This window comes from Mercenaria mercenaria, chromosome 18 (genome assembly GCF_021730395.1).
Source record: "Mercenaria mercenaria strain notata chromosome 18, MADL_Memer_1, whole genome shotgun sequence".
NCBI classification, from domain to species: domain Eukaryota; kingdom Metazoa; phylum Mollusca; class Bivalvia; order Venerida; family Veneridae; genus Mercenaria; species Mercenaria mercenaria.
In genome coordinates, this window is record NC_069378.1 from 61,072,722 (window position 1) to 61,093,495 (window position 20,774).

Genomic DNA, 20,774 nt, shown 5'->3' on the forward strand with positions numbered 1-20,774 from the left:
TCAAAAAAATTAAAAAGAATTTCCGCTTGGATCCATAAATTTTTTCCAAACGTGAATTGGTTCTGGAATTATATTAAAATTTTGGATTATTTCTTTAATAATATCTTTAAAAAAGTTTCTTTTTCCCGGATGCAAAATTTTTCCTTTAAATGGGAAAAATTTTTTTTCTTTTAAAAAAAAATACTTAAAAAAAAAACCTTTTAAATTTAAAATTTAAAATTAATTTCAGCTCTTTTCTTTTTTTCTTTTTTTATCCGTTAAGTTTAAATTCCTTTATGTGCATTTTTAAGAAATGGTTTAAAAATTTTTTTCTTTCTGCATTTTAAAAGTTTTTAAAAATATCCTGAAAAATTTTTTTTCTCTTTTCCTTTTTTTTACTTTTCCGATTGTGCTTTTGTTATAAGGTTTTATTTTTTTGGTTTATGTGAATTTTTTAAAAAAAATTTTTTGTCGTCAGTTTTTGTCCGGGTTTTAAATATGGTTTAAATTTCTGGGGAACAGCGCCAGCAACTGCTTTCAAATTTTTGGGAAAAACTGGGAAAATTTCGCAGGTTAAAACCAAAAAACCCTGCTGTTTTTTTTATAATCCCGGTTTCTTACTCTCCCCAAATTTTTTAACTTTTTTTTGTAAGCCGCCCGCTGTTTAGTTAAGTGAATTAAATTTAAATTTATCTATTGTTTCTATTCCATTATTTTTTAGAAAAAAAGATTTTTTTTAAATCCTTTATATAAAATTTTTGTTTTTTTCTAAAAAAAATTTGTTCAAAATCGCAAAAAGGTACCCAACTATTTAAAATTTTTCCCTTGTTAAACCCTTTTCCCTTTTTCTAAAGCTTGTTTTTTTATAGTCTCGTCTAATAAAAATTTTTTAAAATTTTAAAAACTTCTTGTGTAGTAGGTAAAAGTTCCCGGGCCGTAAAATTTAACCCCAAATATTTTTTTATTTAAATCTTTAATAGAGTATGTTTGGGGTTTTTAATTAATTTTAAAAAATTTAAATATTTCCCCTGTCCAAAATTTTGGTTTTTTATCCTTTTTCCCAAAATTTCCCTTTTAAATTTTCTTTAAAAGAACTCGATCACCAAATTTTTAAATTTTTCCTTTTTTTTTTTGGGATTTTAAATCACCATTTTAAAATTTAAAGGGAAAAAAAAGTTCCTTTATTTAAATTTTTTTTTTTGCTTCGGGTTTGGGGTCATTTTTAAAACTAGAAAGTTTTGTTTTTTTTTATTTATCAACCCCTATCCTGAAATTATCTAATAAAGTATAATTTTATTTGCTGAAAATTTTTCCAAAAATTTTTCTTTTTAAACTTCTATTAAAACTTTCAATTAAAACAGCCTTTCCTCATTAAATTTTAAGGTACATAATTTAATTTTTTTTTTTATTTCCAAAAAAAGATTCAAAATTTTTATAAAAATTCTTTTTCCCTTCTACCCATAAATTTTGTGGGGAAACCCTTTCAGTTTCGGGGACTTTTTCCCTGAATTTTATCTTCAAAAAATTTTTTTTTTTCAAAAGCTTCAGTAACAAATTTTCCATTTTTTTTCTTTAATGGGAAAAAAACCCAAGGGATATTTACTTAATATTCAATAACTTTTAAAAAGTACTTTACTCCTTTAAATTTTATTTTTAAAAAGCTTGTGTCAACAAAACAGCTGACCAATTTTCATCAAAATCATTAATATCCCCTCTTGTTTCCCCAAATTTTCTTTTAATTGGGTTTTTTGGGAATTCTTTTCCCCCCGCTAATTCATCGCTCCAATTTATTTCGGGGGGGTTTTCTCCTTAAACCCCCTTTTTTCCCCTTTTTTTATTTTTTGGGCCCAACCCAAGTTTTTTATTTCGTTTTGATAGCTGGTTTTTACCCAAATAAATTTTTTCCCAAACTTTTTTCCCAAATTTTTTTTGGGTTTAGTTTTTTTTTTAAGTTGGAAAAACATTTTTTTTTTTCACATTCCTTTTTCTTATTCTGAGTCATAGCAAAAATTTATGGTCCATACATACTGCACCCGGGTTTGTTGACAGGAGGTCCATTAAACTAAAGGATTTCTGGGCCCCCCAATAATTAAAAATCCCGGGGTGTTTTAAAAATTTCTTAGGTAATAAAGGTGGGCTTGCTTTTTGAATATCCTTTTAAATTTCCCCCTGTACTTTTAACAAAACTTTGATTTCCCTTTTTTCCCCAAGATGAACAAGTAGCCCTTTTCATTTTTTTTCCCGTTTTTTGTTTTAACAAAATGAGGTTTTTTTTTTAACAGTAAATCTTTTTTTCTTTTTAAACAATATTTTTTATTTTTTAAACTCAACAATCAAAAAAGTATTTTTAAAAATTTTTTAAAGACTTAAAAATGTTTGTTTTTAAATTTAAAATAAGGATCAAAGGGCCAAGCTTTTTACATTTTATCCAAAAAAAATAATTATAAACTTTTAAATTTTTTATTTTACTAAAACTTTTAAAAATAATTTTTTTAAAAATTTGGTTTTTTTTTAAATTTGGGCCCCTTTGGATTTCTAAAAAGAGGGCGGCTAATTAAAATTGAAAAAAGTGTCCCAAAAGCGGTATTTCTTATACTACTCAAAGGCTTATAGCTTTGAAACTTATTTTTTCTTTTTCTATGTCAATTACCAACCTCACTGGGTCAAGTTCCATAACTCTGACATGTATTTTGAGCAAATTATGCCCCCTTTTGGACTTAGAAAATTCTGGTTAAAGTTTTACATGCACGTTACTATCTCGAAAACTAATGCAGATATTGAATTGAAACTTCACCTGTGTCTTCGGGGTTATAAATTTAGTTAATAGCACCAAGTCCCATAACTGTGACCTTCATTTTGGCCAAATTATTCTCCCTTTTTGGACTTAGTTGGTTAGTTTTGCGTGCAAGTACATACAGCTATTACTAAAAGGCATATAGATCTGAAACTTATTTTTTCTTTTTCAAGATCAATTACCAACCTCACTGGGTCAAGTCCCATAACTCTGACATGTATTCAGGGAAAATTATGCCCCTTTTTGGACTTAGAAAATTCTGGTTAAAGTTTTACATGTAAGTTACTATCTCCAAAACTAATGCAGATATTGAATTGAAACTTCACATGTACCTTCGGGGTTATAAAACTAGTTGATAGCAGCAAGTCCCATAACTCTGATATGCAATTTGGTCAAATTATGTCCCCTTTTGAACTTAAAATTCTTTTGATATTTAACCTTTTTGGGTAATATTTTCCTGCTTCTTGGACAATATTTCAAATAGTCGAGCTTGGCTGTCTTACGGTCAGCTCTTGTTTTAGAACTAGCAACTTTGTAAACCCTAAAAAACAAAAAGCTAGATCCTTTAAAAATATATCAAAATTTACAAATTTTGTTTAATCTGATATAATGAAATGCATTCAAACAATCGGGTACTAAGCATTTAAGTAGCGAAAACAAAATGAAACAACAAGCAGTATATCGCATGTCATTGTTACATACAATACAATTCAATTCAAAAGTATATGCTTGAAGTGTGTTATTAGATACAATACCATTAGCAAAAATATAATAACATAAAATCACACAGGAGTGATCAAGCTTTTCAACGAGGTACATTTATGATAAATATTGAAAGTCTCTGACGAAAATCGACATTGTTTCTTATTTGACAACATGTCCAAGAATGTCATATCAATGATCTGTCGTATTCGACGAAATGTCATGCTCCACTGAATCACACACGTTTCTTTACTAGCATACACCATTTGTGATACAATTAAAATGTTTTGAGTCAAAACCCAGAACCCAGAAATGAAAAGGTACATCTATTTGATGGCGAACATCCGTTAGGAGACATATTAAAATACAAATGGAAAATGTTTATTACATGATCAACGTCAATATGACTTTATTCAATTTTTCATTAAAATGTTCTTAAAAATGTAAAAGACATTTCAGTCCCAACTCATTTGCAAGTGCATGTCCGGTAAAGTCTTTTTCTCAGATTTTTCAACACTTTGCGGAAATACGGGTCTAAGGAGACAAATACGATCGGATTTATCACGTGGTTTATGAAATAGAGGCGCAAGAAAAAGAAAAAAGCCGCTTTTTGCCCGTTGCTCATTTCATCCACAATTTTTTCTCTAGATCCAGCAATAAAGAAAAGTAGTCCTAGGTATAAAGCAGCGGTTATGATAAAAGCTATTGTCAAAATCAACATTATAATCGTCATTCTTTGAATCCGAGCGTCAACTTTTCCTCTTTCGCGTTGCACACGCAATTTTGCAACTTCTTCTGTATAGGCACCTTCACGAAATTTGGAGTTTGCAACTGCAACCGACTTACTTTTTACATGGGCGGAGTGATATTTCTTCAATTCGGTTTCTGCGCCATCTATATTGTCACCTGACGTAGCACTACTTGTTCCTGCAAGTATATTTGATTTTGAGGAATTTAGTGCTTGCAGACACGCAACAAGTTCTTTTCGTTTCGTTAGAAGTCTTCTTGCTGTAAAGATATATAGTACAAGCATGGTAATCAGGCAGCATGACATAATTACCTCGACCGCTATTGAATACCTGAGTGGATACACCGTATCTTTGAAGTCCGCATCTTTTCCACAAGTTGTCATAGTTACTGTTCTATTTTTATACCCGTATGGATGAGTACTGGTTCCCCATAGGAATATATACGGCGCAGACATCACGAGCCCGGTACCATAAACTGCGTAGCAAAGATATTTTGCTCTTGTCTGTGTTATTTGCCATGCTAAGGGCTGACAAACTTTCCTATATCGGTCTATAGCAATAACCAGTATACATAAACCTTCTGAACACGCTGTGAACACGTTGAAAAACGATTTCACTTTGCATATTTCTCGTCCTGGATACACATACCAATAAGTCAGATTGATTAGCTCCCCTGGCATCGAAGTTAGACAACTTGTGATGTCTATCACAGCTAAACATAGAACAAAATATCTAAAATTACACTGATGATAACGAAACAAGTACACATATAGAACTAGGAAGTTTCCAACAAATCCTAGAACAATTTCAACGCCTATAAAAATAGTCACTGGTAATAGATCGTTCTTCAATTCATCATTTATTTGTTCCGCTAATTTTTTATAAGAATGTGACTCATTCAGCTCATCCATGACTACTTCACGTTATTTTGTTCTGCTTATTGTTTATCAGAATATGATTTATTCAGTTCATCCATGACTACTTCGCGCTATTTTGATCTGCTATTTTTTTGTCATTTTGTCAGGATATGATTCATATAGCTCATCCATGAATACTTCACGTTATTTTGTTCTGCCTATTGTTTATCGGAATATGATTTATTCAGCTCACCCATGACTACTTCACGCTATTTTGTTCTGCTCATTTTTTTTGGTCATTTTGTCAGGATTTGATTCATTCTGTACTTAATTCATGTCATTAATTCATCATTTGTTACGATTATATATTCGTAGTATTTACTACTATATGTCATTAATTCATAATTTACTTGAACTAATGCTTTCCTTTATATATAATTCACTCTACTTATCCTTGGCTATTGAATATATTTCATTCATAGGTTACTTGTTTTACAAACTGTTTATTAGAATAAAATTAATCCGCATATCCAGTTTTCCGTCTTGTCACATTCAATTTATGTAGATACAATTCCGTCTGCTCGTCTTCATCAATTCAACATAACACGGATTTACCAAACAATCCGACCACCAGAAACCCCATCTGACAAACCGGATCACCTAAATTCATTTATCGTTTATAGAAATGTAGCCTGATTACCTATCAATGGTACCGTCACGAGTATAATTGACCGCATCTAATCCTTGAATACATAGCAAACATATTTTTGCAGTGTTATGTTATCAATTACAGCCATATAGCAGCTATATTTACATATAAATACTTAAAAATATAAATGTCACATATAATTTTCAACCTTGTTAGGCCATGGAAACAAATCGGAGTTTCTGCAACTGCTTCATTGCAACAACAGTTTGCAACGAACAGACGAAACGTTACAACATGTATATTTTTATTCAAACTTCACAAATATTAAATCAATATTAAATCAAAATTTAAAACCACATCATTCATGATTCAAAGCTTCTTTGGATTTAATGTCTTTCTTAGTATTTAATGCATCTCTTTCATTTAAAGTAGAATGCGGTCTACTCATAAAAGAGCTAGAACTGGGCTAAGTTAGATCGGACATGCCTGTAACTAAAAATTCTCTCTTTCTCTCTATTACAGGGCTTCCTCTCTCATTGTCGTTTCAGTAAGACCGCTGAAATAGTACAGGAGCTCACTGAGTGGCTACCTTAATGTATTTGAACATGTTGTTCATGAAATCTGGTGTAATATCTAACAAGAAGTAGTTCGAGTTAACACAAGCTCGGCCTTAAATAAGTGATGATATCTTTAAGATTGTGCATCCTGAATTGTAAGTACTTCACATCCTATACGGTTTACTTATACATGTTCCATCTGAAAAAAAAACAACCCAAAAACATCTGTTTATGAATGAGACATTATTTTTTTAAATGATAATAAAACCTATAGTTTTACAATAATAATAAAACATGATAATGTAGTACATTTTTTCGCGAACCATAAACGGTTTAAGCAAGGCTAGTATTTATCAAGAGACTAGGATTCATCCCTTGCAAGATGAACTTATTATTGTGAATATAAAGTGAATAAATTGTGAATGTAAAGTGAATGAATTGTGAATATAAAGTAAATAAATTGTGAATGTAAAGTGAATGTGAATGAATTGTGAATATAAAGTGAATAAATTGTGAATGTAAAGTGAATGAATTGTGAATATAAAGTACAATATATTGTGAATGTAAAGTGAATAAATTGTGAATATAAAGTGAATAAATTGCGAATGTAAAGTTTATAAATTGTGAATATAAAGTGAATAATTGTTAATGCAAAATGAACTCATTATTGTGAATATAAAGTGAATGAATTGTGAATGTAAAGTGAATGAATTGTGAATATAAAGTGAATAAATTGTGAATGAAAAGTGAATGAATTGTGAATATAAAGTACAATATATTGTGGATGTAAAGTGAATAAATTGTGAAAATAAAGTGAATAAATTGTGAAGGTAAAGTGTATAAATTGTGAATATAAAGTGAATAATTGTGAAGGTAAAGTGTATAAATTGTGAATATAAAGTGAATAATTGTGAAGGTAAAGTGTATAAATTGTGAATATAAAGTGAATAATTGTGAAGGTAAAGTGTATAAATTGTGAATATAAAGTGAATAATTGTGAAGGTAAAGTGAATGAATTGTGAATATAAAGTACAATATATTGTGGATGTAAAGTGAATAAATTGTGAAAATAAAGTGAATAATTGTGAAGGTAAAGTGAATGAATTGTGAATATAAAGTACAATATATTGTGGATGTAAAGTGAATAAATTGTGAAAATAAAGTGAATAAATTGTGAAGGTAAAGTGTATAAATTGTGAATATAAAGTGAATAATTGTGAAGTTAAAGTGTATAAATTGTGAATATAAAGTGAATAATTGTGAATGCAAAATGAACTCGTTATTGTGAATATAAAGTGAATAAATTGTGAATATAAAGTGAATAAATTGTGAATGTAAAGTGAATGAACTGTGAATGTAAAGTGAATAAACTGTGAATATAAAGTGAATATATTGTGAATATAAAGTGAATAAATTGTGAATATAAAGTGAATAAATTGTGAATGTAAAGTGAATAAACTGTGAATGTAAAGTGAATAAATTGTGAATATAAAGTGAATAATAAATTGTGAATATAAAGTGAATAAATTGTGAATATAAAGTGAATAAATTGTGAATATAAAGTGAACAGAGGCTTTGGCAGCTAGCGGTGACTACTTAAGCAAACAAATAATAAGGCATTCACAATGTATTCCCAGGTATTCCCTTATGTCCAAGAATATTCCAAATAAGAATTTTATCGGCAGGCAAACCGTGTATGTCCTTTTGACTGTTCTATCAATTTATTGAAAAATTTGACAGTCGAAGATTCATTTTATGACGTTCTTACGTTTTGGGTTTAATGTCACTGTAACGCAGTTACGTGTATATATCAGGGGGACTTTCCAGCTTTTGAAGGTGGAGGAAGGCACCCGATGCCCCTCTGTGCATTATTTCATCACGAACTGGCACCTGGGTAGAACAACCTACCTTCCGTTAGCTAGCAGCTGAATGGCTTGCTGAGACGAAGAGCGAAGCTCGAACCCACATCAGTGAAGGGCAAGTGATAGGAAGTCCGCGACCTTAACCATTAGGCCACGAATGCCTTTAATTCCTATATTTATGGAAAAGAACCTTATATTTTTGTAGTAAGTCACTATTCAAGGTAGCGCGATTTTTAAATTTTCCGGAAGTCCTAATATAATGACTTTTAATCATTAAATATTTTCCGTAAAATAACTTTTTTTTTTGGAATCGGTAAATATACTATCTCGAACAACAAAGGACAAGGTAACTGACATTTATGAATATTTGTATGCAATTATCCTCTCTGACAAGGACTTTTAATTAGGATTTATTCTAACAAGTTTGGTACATTATTTTACTATGTTCAGCTTTAGCGAAAAATCGCACTGCCATTAATTAATACACATTAAAATAACAAGTCAGATAGTGAACCAGCATATATAACATGAGCCGCGCCATGAGAAAACCAACATAGTTGCTTTGCATCCGCGCAGTCTGGTCAGGATCCATGCTGTTCGCTTTCAAAGCCTATTGGAATTAGAGATACTGTTAGCGAACAGCATGGATCCTGACCAGACTGCGCGGATGCACAGGCTGGTCTGGATCCATGCTGGTCGCAATGCCACTATGTTGTTTTTCACATGGCGCGGCTCATATAATGATTAATCTATTGTTTCATTTTTGGCCTGTTGCTGTTTTTGAATTGATGACTTTTCAAAATTTGTTCTCAACTGATAAAAAGTACCATTATTATAAAATATCTTTTCAGTTGCGAACAGTTTTAAAAAGTCGTAAGAGTTTTAACTTACAGAGATTCAGTTGTCAATCAGCAGCGGTATTCTTTTGTAGATCCCGCCGGATACGTTACCGATCCGTAGGCCGGAACATTTAGAACAAAAAAAAATTTAATCATCTTCAACTAAAGAACGAACACTTGCATCAGTTTTGGCCGGTCTTGCAACGTACAGGAAGACTATCCGGCAATTCTAATATGCTTTTCTCTGTTAAAACACGTGCGGTGACGTCAATGTTTTTGTTACGACCAAGAAAGAGCGCTACTATATTTTATCTACTGCTTTAGATTAAGGGCGTATTAGAATCGAAATATTTTATAGCAAAATCGTGTTTTAACACTATTTATACACTCGGGCGGTAATACGTCGTACAAATAATATTACTCGGGCTGCGCCCTCGTGAAATCATTACGCCCGGCGTATAACCGCCCATTGTGCATATACTGCCAATTTCAGAATAGCTCGCCGTTTCAGTGTTTGCATCATACACTTGTAGTCACTGACTGATATCGATTTTCTTATCCTGAGTGGCTAATTTTGTAACCGTCATTTACATTAACTCCGCCCAAGTCGCGAGTCAAGTTATGTGGGTTTTTCCCATTAATTTGTCTTAACAACACATAAATTGCCAGTCATACAATGTATTTATGGTTCTAAAACTTGATGATATTACAGTTTAAGTCGTATCTCAGAATCAGTTTCAAATCAAACATTTTTTACAATCTGTGACTGATTACAATTACGTAAAACTGTCCCGATTAGTGTCGCATTATCTAAAAGTACTTAATTTTTCTGTCAGCGATGATAAAAATCATTAATCCATTATAGCCTCACTACAAAATGCAAATTAAGTCAGCGGATAAAGTTTATACATGTAAAATTACACATGTGTTTTTACCACTTGGTCAGAGATCTAAGTTTACAATAGTAAATCATAGCCCGATTGGCATCACTTTTCATGTCAAAAAAGTAAAATATTTAATTTAAACATAAACTCCCTGTTTAAATACGTTACTCAAGCTATAAAGGCAATAAACAGTTCTGTGAGTTTGAAATTCTACCAAATATTGGCTCGAATTAACTGAAATATAGCCGTGGTACATGGGAAGAACCTCTGCAAGAAACGTCCAAATTTCTCAGATAAAGAGATGTGATCGGTAGCAAGGCTCGAACCCGTGCCCTCCCAACCCACCCAATTGACCAAATCAGAGATTACAGTGATTTCAAGTTAGCGACTAACCACTTGACTACGGGGATAGTCACATGATGGATGGATACTACAATTCCTAGTTTAGAAATCACAAGGGCACATTATTGCAATAAAGCAGTTCTAAGTCAGCATTGACTTAGGGCGACGAGTTAGACTAACAGCTTATTTTTACATCTATTTTTTCCGTTTGACTAAAATGTTCATGACATCACATACTACATGGTTTCTGTATGCAGTAATAATTTGACGGATTTCTATGAAAAATTTATAATTTTTGATATGGAAGACTTTTCCAACGAAATTTCAATCGATGACAATCCTTTGTTTTAATATTTTACACATCACGCGTATATATACAGAACTTACGTGTCTCAAAAGGGGACTCGTTTGAGAGAAAATATCGGTAAAAGTATTTTATCTTTAATTTCATTTAAAACTGTGATAGTAGAATTTGAATTGTAAAAGGCGATCTTGCATAGACTTTATTCACCGTTAAATTGCCTGTCACAAGTACTAGAATTTAACGACCGTACCATTTGACAATATGCAGTTAATCAGAGTCACATGAGCTTTTGAAAGTTTAAAATCATAACTATAGTTTTCCTATCATATCTTGTCCAACTTCGACAATTCTGGGCGTCGAACTTTGAAAAATTGAAATACATGTAGCATTTTGACACCAGACCCAGAAAGACGCATAATTATACTAGTAGTGACCTCATCACATTGTATTTTACCGACAATCGGATTACATCTCATCATATGTAGCTTTTTACCATGTAGGAAAGGAAATACGTATCAGTTAAAACATAATTGAGCCGCACCGTGAGAAAACCAAAATAGTGCGTTTGCGACCAGCATGAATCCAGATCAACCTGCGCATCGGTGCACTCTGCTCATGATTCTTACTGTTCGTTAATAGTTACTCTAATTGCAATTGGCGTTGAAAGCGAACAGCATAGATCCTGACCAGACTACAGACGCACTATGTAAATGTTTCCGTTGTCATTTAAACAATGAGATTTAATAATGATAGGTTCTGCATGACATTTAATTTGACGGAGTGTATATATTTCAATATAAATTAACGGATATCTAAGCTTGTGAAATGTAAATATTTATTACTACGTCGTGTGTTTCTGGGAGTGACTGATGAGCCCCGTTAGGCTAGGTTTCGTAATTGTATATTCAAACAGTCTTTTGATTTGCTGGGCCTTTTTGTGTTTTCATCGTTCTCAACAACATGTATTAAAAAAGAACATATTATATTTTTCCAAAATACCTTGCACAAATATGAACTTCCGCTTTAACATGACACTGTTATCTTACGTTCAAATTAATTAGATATTGAAAATTTATCATCTAAACAAACATTATGAGACCTTGGGAAACACTCATTCTACAATTTCGATACTTGAACTGTGCTTATCATTATGTAATACATTTGGAATGAACATTGAAAATGTTGACACATGATTAGATTGAAAGCCACATAGATGTAGTTTTTAACAGACTGAAAACTTTTTACACAAAACTTTGTTTTTTAACGATATAGTGACACTGCTACAGGTATAATTGTAAAGAAATATTGTTAAAGTATAATACACAATACGAGACTGTACCTACTCAATACATCACAGTGTTTGTTGTTACTTCCCCGAATGATTTGGTTTGAAAGAATCGAAGTAAGAAATAATAAGTTTTGTTGTATTTCGTTTAGAGTACATCAGTGTCAATCCTCAGACAGTTCAAATCTTTAATCTAAATAATTTTATGTGTACTGGATATGCTGCGGACGTGTCATGCACAAGTATGTACGCATTATGCAGGATTATCTTGAAATAATTCCCGCAATATTTTACTTTTGTACCTAACCCTTTACATCGTTTTTTGTACATTTTAAACCACTGCGATCGATAGAAATACACTTTTGGGCGGAGCAAACTACACGCGTGATCCTCTCACTGATAACTAGAGTGACAGCTACGTCATTTACTACATGCGTTTGATGTAAACGCCCATTCGGCGAGCTTTTCTGAAATTGGCAGTAAATAGTGTAAAAACACTCTTTTGCTATAAATTATTACATAAGTATTACGTCAACACCGCTGGTGCGGCGGATAGGCACAAGACCACAGTTATTTACCCTTGCTTGATCACAGTACGGAAGTGGTTACGCGGAAAATAGTTCCTCTGTTTGATGGTGAATATTGGTGAATTTTTGAGTGAAAGACCTGCAATAAATTGCATGATTTAATAGAGGAGATATGAAATAGTAGGTACATGTACAATTTGACAGAATGAGAATGTCAGATTATGCATAATATGACTTTTTGATATGGCCCGTTTTGCCTGTTTGCGGCCATCTAGAGAGTATTCTTCATACGCATGTGATTTGGTTCAAAATGGTGGAAAAAAGAGTCGGTCAACCCAATATTTACTGTGGCTGGAATTTTTTCTCTTGAATAGTTCTGTTGAGTTCAGGTATTCTTATGGGGGTTGGAATGCATGCAAAATTGCTATAGTGTCCAGTGCCTATATAGAACATATTGTAAAAATAACTGTGGTCTTAGGCCGGTTTGACTCACCAGTATGCTTTGACAAACTTGGTGATAAAATTTAAATATATTTTTTGTACGTTCCTTCAAGCGGTGACGTCTTTGTATGGTAAACGTAGTGAATTTATATGTATCAGTAATCTTTCTTGCAACTATTGTTAAGGCATTGTCCTGATATACATAAATGTTACATATATGAAAATAAGTGGAGGGGTACTCTAATGATCATGCTTTTTATACAAATGACCAGATGAGTTTAAATATGTAAAAACGGTGTTGATGTTGTTTATGTGTTGGGAGTAGGGTGTGTGTTGGGCAAGGTGGGACAAGGAGCCTTCATTAACCTCTTCCCATCCCGGAAACAATAGCCATGTACAGGTACACTTCCTTGTGGTGTGATGGCTGTATGGATACCCTCCTCATATTGCACCGATTATTCATAGCAAATGTTCAGCAGCATTAAACAAGTATTCGCCGCAAGCATACACCAGATATTTGTCGAGTGTACGCAGCAAACGGCCACCGAAAATTTACAGTAGACATTGACCAAAACATTCGCAGCAAACTTTCACCGAGTATTCGCAGCAAAGGTCCCCTTAGTATTCGCAGCCAACGTTCACCAAATATTCGCAGCAATCGTTCACCCAATATTCACAGCAAACTTTCATCGAGTATTTGCTGCAAACGTTCGCATAGAATTTGCAGCAAACGTTCAATGAGTATTTGCAGCAAACGTTCACCGAATATTTGCGGCAAACGTTCCCTAAATATTGGCAGCAATATTAACGTTCACCAAGTATTTGCTTCAAAAGTTCACCAAGTATTCGCTGCAAACATTCACTGAGTAATCGCAGCAAAGAATCAATGAGTATTCGCAGCAAACGTTCAAACAATATTCGTAACAAACGTTCATCGAGTATTCTCAGCAAACAATCACTGTGTTCGCAGCAAACGTCCGTCGTGTATTCGCAGCAAACGTTCGCCGTGTATTCGCAGCAAACGTCCGCCGTGTATTCGCAGCAAACGTTCGCCGTGTATTCGCAGTAAACGTCCGCCGTGTATTCGCAGCAAACGTCCGCCGTGTATTCGCAGCAAACGTCCGCCGTGTATTCGCAGCAAACGTTCGCCAAGTATTCGCAGTAAACGTTCGCCGTGTATTCGCAGTAAACGTTCGCCAAGTATTCACAGGAAACGTCCGCCGTGTATTCGCAGGAAACGTCCGCCATGTATTCGCAGCAAACGTCCGCCGTGTATTCGCAGCAAACGTTCGCCAAGTATTCGCAGCAAACGTTCGCCGTGTATTCGCAGCAAACGTCCGCCGTGTATTCGCAGCAAACGTCCGCCGTGTATTCGCAGCAAACGTCCGCCGTGTATTCGCAGCAAACGTCCGCCGTGTATTCGCAGCAAACGTCCGCCGTGTATTCGCAGCAAACGTTCGCCGTGTATTCGCAGCAAACGTTCGCCGTGTATTCGCAGTAAACGTTCGCCAAGTATTCGCAGCAAACGTCTGCCGTGTATTCGCAGCAAACGTTCGCCAAGTATTCGCAGCAAACGTTCGCCGTGTATTCGCAGTAAACGTTCGCCAAGTATTTGCAGCAAACGTTCGCCGTGTATGCGCATTTAACGTTCGCCAAGTATTCGCAGCAAACGTTCGCCGTGTATTCGCAGTAAAGGTTCGCCAAGTATTCGCAGTAAACGTAAACGTCCGCCGTGTATTCGCAGGAAACGTCCGCCGTGTATTCGCAGCAAACGTCCGCCGTGTATTCGCAGCAAACGTTCGCCAAGTATTCGCAGCAAACGTTCGCCGTGTATTCGCAGCAAACGTTCGCCGTGTATTCGCAGCAAACGTCCGCCGTGTATTCGCAGCAAACGTTCGCCGTGTATTCGCAGCAAACGTCCGCCGTGTATTCGCAGCAAACGTCCGCCGTGTATTCGCAGCAAACGTCTGCCGTGTATTCGCAGCAAACGTTCGCCAAGTATTCGCACCAAACGTTCGCCGTGTATTCGCAGCAAACGTTCGCCGTGTATTCGCAGCAAACGTTCGCCGTGTATTCGCAGTAAACGTTCGCCAAGTATTCGCAGCAAACGTCCGCCATGTATTCGCAGCAAACGTTCGCCAAGTATTCGCAGTAAACGTTCGCCGTGTATTCGCAGTAAACGTTCGCCAAGTATTCGCAGCAAACGTTCGCCGTGTATGCGCATTTAACGTTCGCCAAGTATTCGCAGCAAACGTTCGCCGTGTATTCGCAGTAAAGGTTCGCCAAGTATTCGCAGCAAACGTTCGCTGTGTATTCGCAGTAAACGTTCGCCAAGTATTCGCAGTAAACGTTCGCCGTGTATTCGCAGCAAACGTTCGCCGTGTATTCGCAGCAAACGTTCGCCGTGTATTCGCAGCAAACGTTCGCCGTGTATTCGCAGCAAACGTTCGCCGTGTATTCGCAGCAAACGTTCGCCGTGTATTCGCAGCAAACGTCCGCTGTGTATTCGCAGCAAACGTTCGCCAAGTATTCGCAGTAAACGTTCGCCGTGTATTCGCAGTAAACGTTCGCCAAGTATTCGCAGCAAACGTTCGCTGTGTATGCGCATTTAACGTTCGCCAAGTATTCGCAGCAAACGTTCGCCGTGTATTCGCAGTAAACGTTCGCCAAGTATTCGCAGTAAACGTTCGCCGTGTATTCGCAGTAAACGTTCGCCAAGTATTCGCAGCAAACGTTCGCCGTGTATTCGCAGCAAACGTTCGCCGTGTATTCGCAGCAAACGTTCGCCAAGTATTCGCAGTAAACGTTCGCCGTGTATTCGCAGTAAACGTTCGCCGTGTATTCGCAGTAAACGTTCGCCAAGTATTCGCAGTAAACGTTCGCCAAGTATTCGCAGTAAACGTTTCCGCAAATTCATTTAAAATGAAACAATATTATTATATTTAATTCATGCACATATCAGTCATTGAATATTAAGTGACCTATTAACTAATGTTTTCCTGTGGTAACACCTTCCAGTTTCAGTTTGTTTATGTTATTTTCTAGAAATCGGCTCCTATGCGGATATTCCTACAGATCATGCATTATGTTATTTGGTACTGGTCTGGACATTTTGTTTTTGTCTTGTATTGCCCAGTAAATAAAGGATCTGAAATTTCTAATATGACAAACAAAGCTTTAACTATCACAACGATATCATGTTTACGTCACGTCGGCGGGATATTTAGCATCATGTACGAATCGAAAAATAGCGCTTTCAAATTTGATCAAATTTTTAATTTAAAATGAAATGTCACGTAGCATTAATGTCTTAATTAATTACACTAACTCACTGACTTTGTTATTCACTGTGCAGTATAATTCGCCATCATTTTCCCTACTGAAACCTATAGCGGACGCAGAGGTCCAGTGGTAACAGTGACTACGAAACCAGGGCTTCTCCAACTAAACATTACTAACACTGGGATAAGAGTCCCGTGTATGGGTGCTTTACACCTGGCACGCTAAAGAACCACAGAGGCTTCTGGAATAGGAGCGTCTTCTTTGCACTATTCTCCGGTTGATATTACTAACAGTCTTCTGGAGGGATCGCCCATACGGGTTACACATTACTACTATAAGTAAGCTTAAATACAAACAAACAAACAAACCTAATGAAACTATTTCGCAAGACGTATTACCATTTCATGTCCAGGCGTGTATAAACAAAGGAGCGTGACGAGCTACTGTTTGGCACCATATATATATGCGCCAATAAACAGTTCTATCATATCTTATCTAATTTTACAATAATCAAAGCAATTTATACCAAAAGCGTGTTTGAACGCTACATACTCGGGCGGTAATACGTCTAACGAAATAATTTCAATCGGACAGCGCCCGCATGAAATTATTACGCCCGACGCTTAACCGCCCATCGTATATAAATAATATTAAAACACGCATTTTTTATTTTATGTTTCGACTAAATTTACCCGTACTGATACTTTTCGCTGTGAAAATACCAGATATGTTTCACTCCAATATTTCGATAATTCACTGAAAAACATGTAATAAGATACTATAATGTTAACAAATGTGATTCTTAATGGCCCTGGATTAAAGGTCTCTTATTATGCGCTAATTGAGCGACTTTTTGATTACGCGACCAGCGGCCATATAAAACCAACCCGGCCACCGTACGTAACATTGTCTTCGAAAGAATATATTATAAGACAATGTACGGAAGTTGCCACAGTCATCTATGCCACGATCAATTATTATAGAGGTTTCAATTATAGGACCCATATAGGCGACTTTCCAGCTTTTCATGTTGAAGGAATTCGCCAGGTGCCCATACGGGTATTACTTGAAGCACGAGCGGTAAAACCATCAACCATTTGTAAGCCAACTGAATGACTTCTTCACATGCAAGAATTAGGTTCCGAACCCAAAGTTATTTAAGACAAGTGAACCTTAACAAACAAATAAACAAGAGATACCATTATTATTATTATTATTATTGATATATGCAAAAATTCGTTATGGTTCTTGACCTACGTACTAATCGAATAATAATAAACATTGGCGCAAAGCTCACATAATATTCAAAAAAGTTGGCATTGACAAGAAAAATAAATTTTGTAAGAACAGAAAGGGCCATAATTCTAACAAAAAATGTCAGAATTATGGCTCTTGGCCTGCATATTCGCCCAATGATGATAAAGGACAGGCAATATGTCCACTGCATAACTTCTGCATATTTCTCGATTCAAATCTAATGGCCTACAAATGTCAACTGAAATGAGTCAAGCTTAGGAACGTTATTCATTTGTTTTTGGGTTTAACGCCGTTTTTGTTTCAGCAGTGTTTCGGATATGTGACGGTGGGCAGTTAACCTTACCAGTGCTCTCGGATTCTATACCAGTCCAAATCTGTTCTCTTCAAGTAGGCCTATCTGCCAGCTTTTAGACACAATGACTTTTATCAACTCGTCACGGAGAACTCGGCCTGGGATCGAACTCATGACCGCGCGATCAGTAAATTTAAGCTCTTCCTACTGAGTTAAGCGGGCAAGCTTTTATGAAAGTAAATACTTTAGAAGTTATTGCTTTAAAATGTTTGATATTTATGATGTATGGCTGGCTTTGATTAACTGACGTCACTAACACGGTGTCGCCAGTTCTTTGGTACATTATCTGGGGAGTTGAAGTGAACTATATGCATTGATAGCTCGTCTCGCAGTGTGTCTGTTTTTGTTGTGTTAGCGTCACACGGACATAAATTATGTCATACACCGACTTTTCGAGCGTCGGAAGTAGGCAAAGGACCCGGAAAATTAGTTTATGCCGATATGACGCCACGTGATAGTTAACGTACTAGTATCGTCCGTGGCAAGTCGTAAGTAGCATACTTGCTCATAAGGGGAAGTTATATACATTGCACAGCATATACCAGAAAGGAAAATTATGCAGAAAGGCAATAAGGCAAACTTTGAGTGACACTTTAAAACAAAAGTGGAAAATCCGTCACAAAAAGTCTCACAATGTGAGAAAAAAGACACATAATTGAGCCGCGCCATGAGAAAACCAAAAGAGTGCGTTTGCGACCAGCATGGATCCAGACCAGCCTGCGCATCCGCGCAGCCTGGTCAGGATCCATGCTGGTCGCTAACGGTTTCTCTAATTGCAATAGGCTGTGAAAGCGAACAGCATGGATTCTCACCAGAATGCGCGGATGCGCAGGCCGGTCTGGATCTATGCTGGTCGCAAACCCACTATGTTGGTTTTCTCATGGCGTTTAAACTAATTCTGAAAAAGAAGTTTACATCATTTTCTACCTATATACAATTATTTTGATGCAGTATACATTGTATATCAATTACGTTGAAAATCCCTTCTCTCGGGGCTGCCGGGCATTTTCAGATTATGTAATCTGTTAAGGAGGTCTCTCTTTATTAGCACATCTCAAGACTATTGTCTAGCAGTCCCTTATGAGAAGGGGCATTTGTCGTATTTACTCTTATAAAAATCTCATATTTTATATTGAAACAAAATTGAAGGACCTTCATACTCTCAATAACCAACCATGTAAAACAAGACATAAAATTTGCACTTTTTTAAGATCAATCTTTTATAATTCACAGACGGACAGACAGACGGAAAAACAGACAGACAAATTGAAAAAAAAAATGATATGTTCATTTTACATATTTCCATCTATCTATCTTACTGTTATGATAGAGAAAATAATGTAACGTGCATTTTTTTTCTATAGATTTTATAGTACCTATTTTATTTTTACTATAATTTTATAGCAGGATCTAACTTTGCCATTTTTTTCTCATATTATAAGACTGTATGTTGCTACAGCAACTGTAATTTTTGCCATGGAAACAAAATTAAGCGTTGTCCGAATGTTTGTGTTTATGAAATCAAGGTTAAATTTGAAACGTCCCTGAGGTCATTAAATTGAATCATAGAAAATTATTGTTAACATATACATGTCATTTTCATGAAACGTTGTCAAACAGTTTATGTATATAAAATTAATGTTTGTGTTGTTACTGGGTCATCTAATGTAGGGTTAGAGACTGTAAAATTAGTTATTTAAAGGCCTGCTCCGCGGCTATTCAAATTCTATTGTGTGTATGCAACCCAGGATTACAATAGGTAACAGTTAATGGCCACGCGCCACACTTTAGCACGAAAACATGTATTTCATATAGAATTTTATATAAAACAAACTCTATTTAGACGGTATCACTGCTCATAGTCGGGATTTTCATGCTTTTTCAGTGACAATTCAAGTTTAAAAGGTAGGACTGGAGCAGGTCTTTAAAAGGTAGGACTGGAGAAGGTCTTTAAATAACATAAAGCCTTGTTCGCATTCTATATGCAACATTTTCTACTTAATACATGTATTCATAGATTATGCGGGAGTGTTTGCCTCTATGAAACTAGCTCAAAACAAGTTCAAAATCCAGGCCATTAGAGAAACCTTGTATATTAACATGTAGGTCAAAAGCTAGGTCACAAGATCAAAGTAAAGAAAAACTTAGCAATTCATACAAAAGTCATCTTTTTTTATCTGTTTACATAAAACATTTTCAAAATGTTTGTCTTCATGAAGTTTCTGTCAAACTGGATACTGAATTGTCCGGGGGTGAATACCAAACCCTTCCTTACCCCCTCCCCCATCTCTTCTCATGTACAATTTTCGCTATAAGGACGACAGCCATAACAAAAGCAAAATAACTTCTAAATCCTTATATATCAACTGTAGATTTATATATTTACAATATACAAGTGAAAATATAACATTTTCATAACAGTAGCATAGTAAATATTTTTGTTTGCCCGTTTATTGAAAGCGAGATATTCATAAAAATGTTTGCAACTTTATAATGAGTAGATGTCGCCAAAAGGACAAAATGTATTATTGCATATCTCGATTTTATTACAGTTTTAAAAAACTTACATTCAATTTTTAAACTTGCTAGAAATTTCATAAATATACTATTTATAATATGGAATACTATATACATATATTGAAAAAGTATCAAGGGGCGTAGGAATTTCGATAAGTTTGTTTTCATATGGAGTTAAAGGTTTTAAATATCATCTATCACTAAGTTTGTCATAAATGTATATCTCATTATAAGCAAAATACTGTCATTAATCAAAAGATGTTTTCAGCAAAGAGTCAGAAGCAGAACGCCATCATTTAATTTTATGATAACCATTTGCAATTCCATTGAAAAGAATACTATGTATCTCTTCCTTTGAAATTGCACCCAAGCGATCAAAAAGCCCCAGTGGCTTGTATTTTCGAATAAGTGGGAAAAATTTATAAAATATTTTATAAACGTTCATTGGTGTTAGTGTATTGTCCCAAACCAGGTATTCCAATTCTGGATGAGCTGCGGTAACACAAACAGCTGACACAAGTAGCTGTTCTACCAAATCTCTAAAACAAATTCTTTGACCGATTTCTTTTGTCGATAAAAACGACATTTCGTTTAC

At 35.0% G+C, this 20,774-nt stretch overlaps 1 protein-coding gene across 1 annotated transcript; it reads right to left on the reverse strand.

Annotated features, from left to right (window-relative positions):
* Positions 1-3,352: 3,352 nt before the first annotated feature.
* Positions 3,353-5,923, reverse strand: LOC123538764 (orexin receptor type 2-like). Its single transcript, XM_045323080.2, has one exon. The coding sequence runs from the start codon at positions 5,133-5,135 to the stop codon at positions 3,942-3,944; it is 1,194 nt and encodes a 397-aa protein (XP_045179015.2). The 5' UTR covers positions 5,136-5,923; the 3' UTR covers positions 3,353-3,941.
* Between the last annotated feature and the right edge of the window lie 14,851 nt (positions 5,924-20,774).

What these genes read in the sequence shown, in the direction of transcription:
- LOC123538764 (XM_045323080.2), bottom strand. Translation starts at nt 5,135, where the DNA reads ATGGATGAGCTGAATGAGTCACATTCTTATAAAAAATTAGCGGAACAA.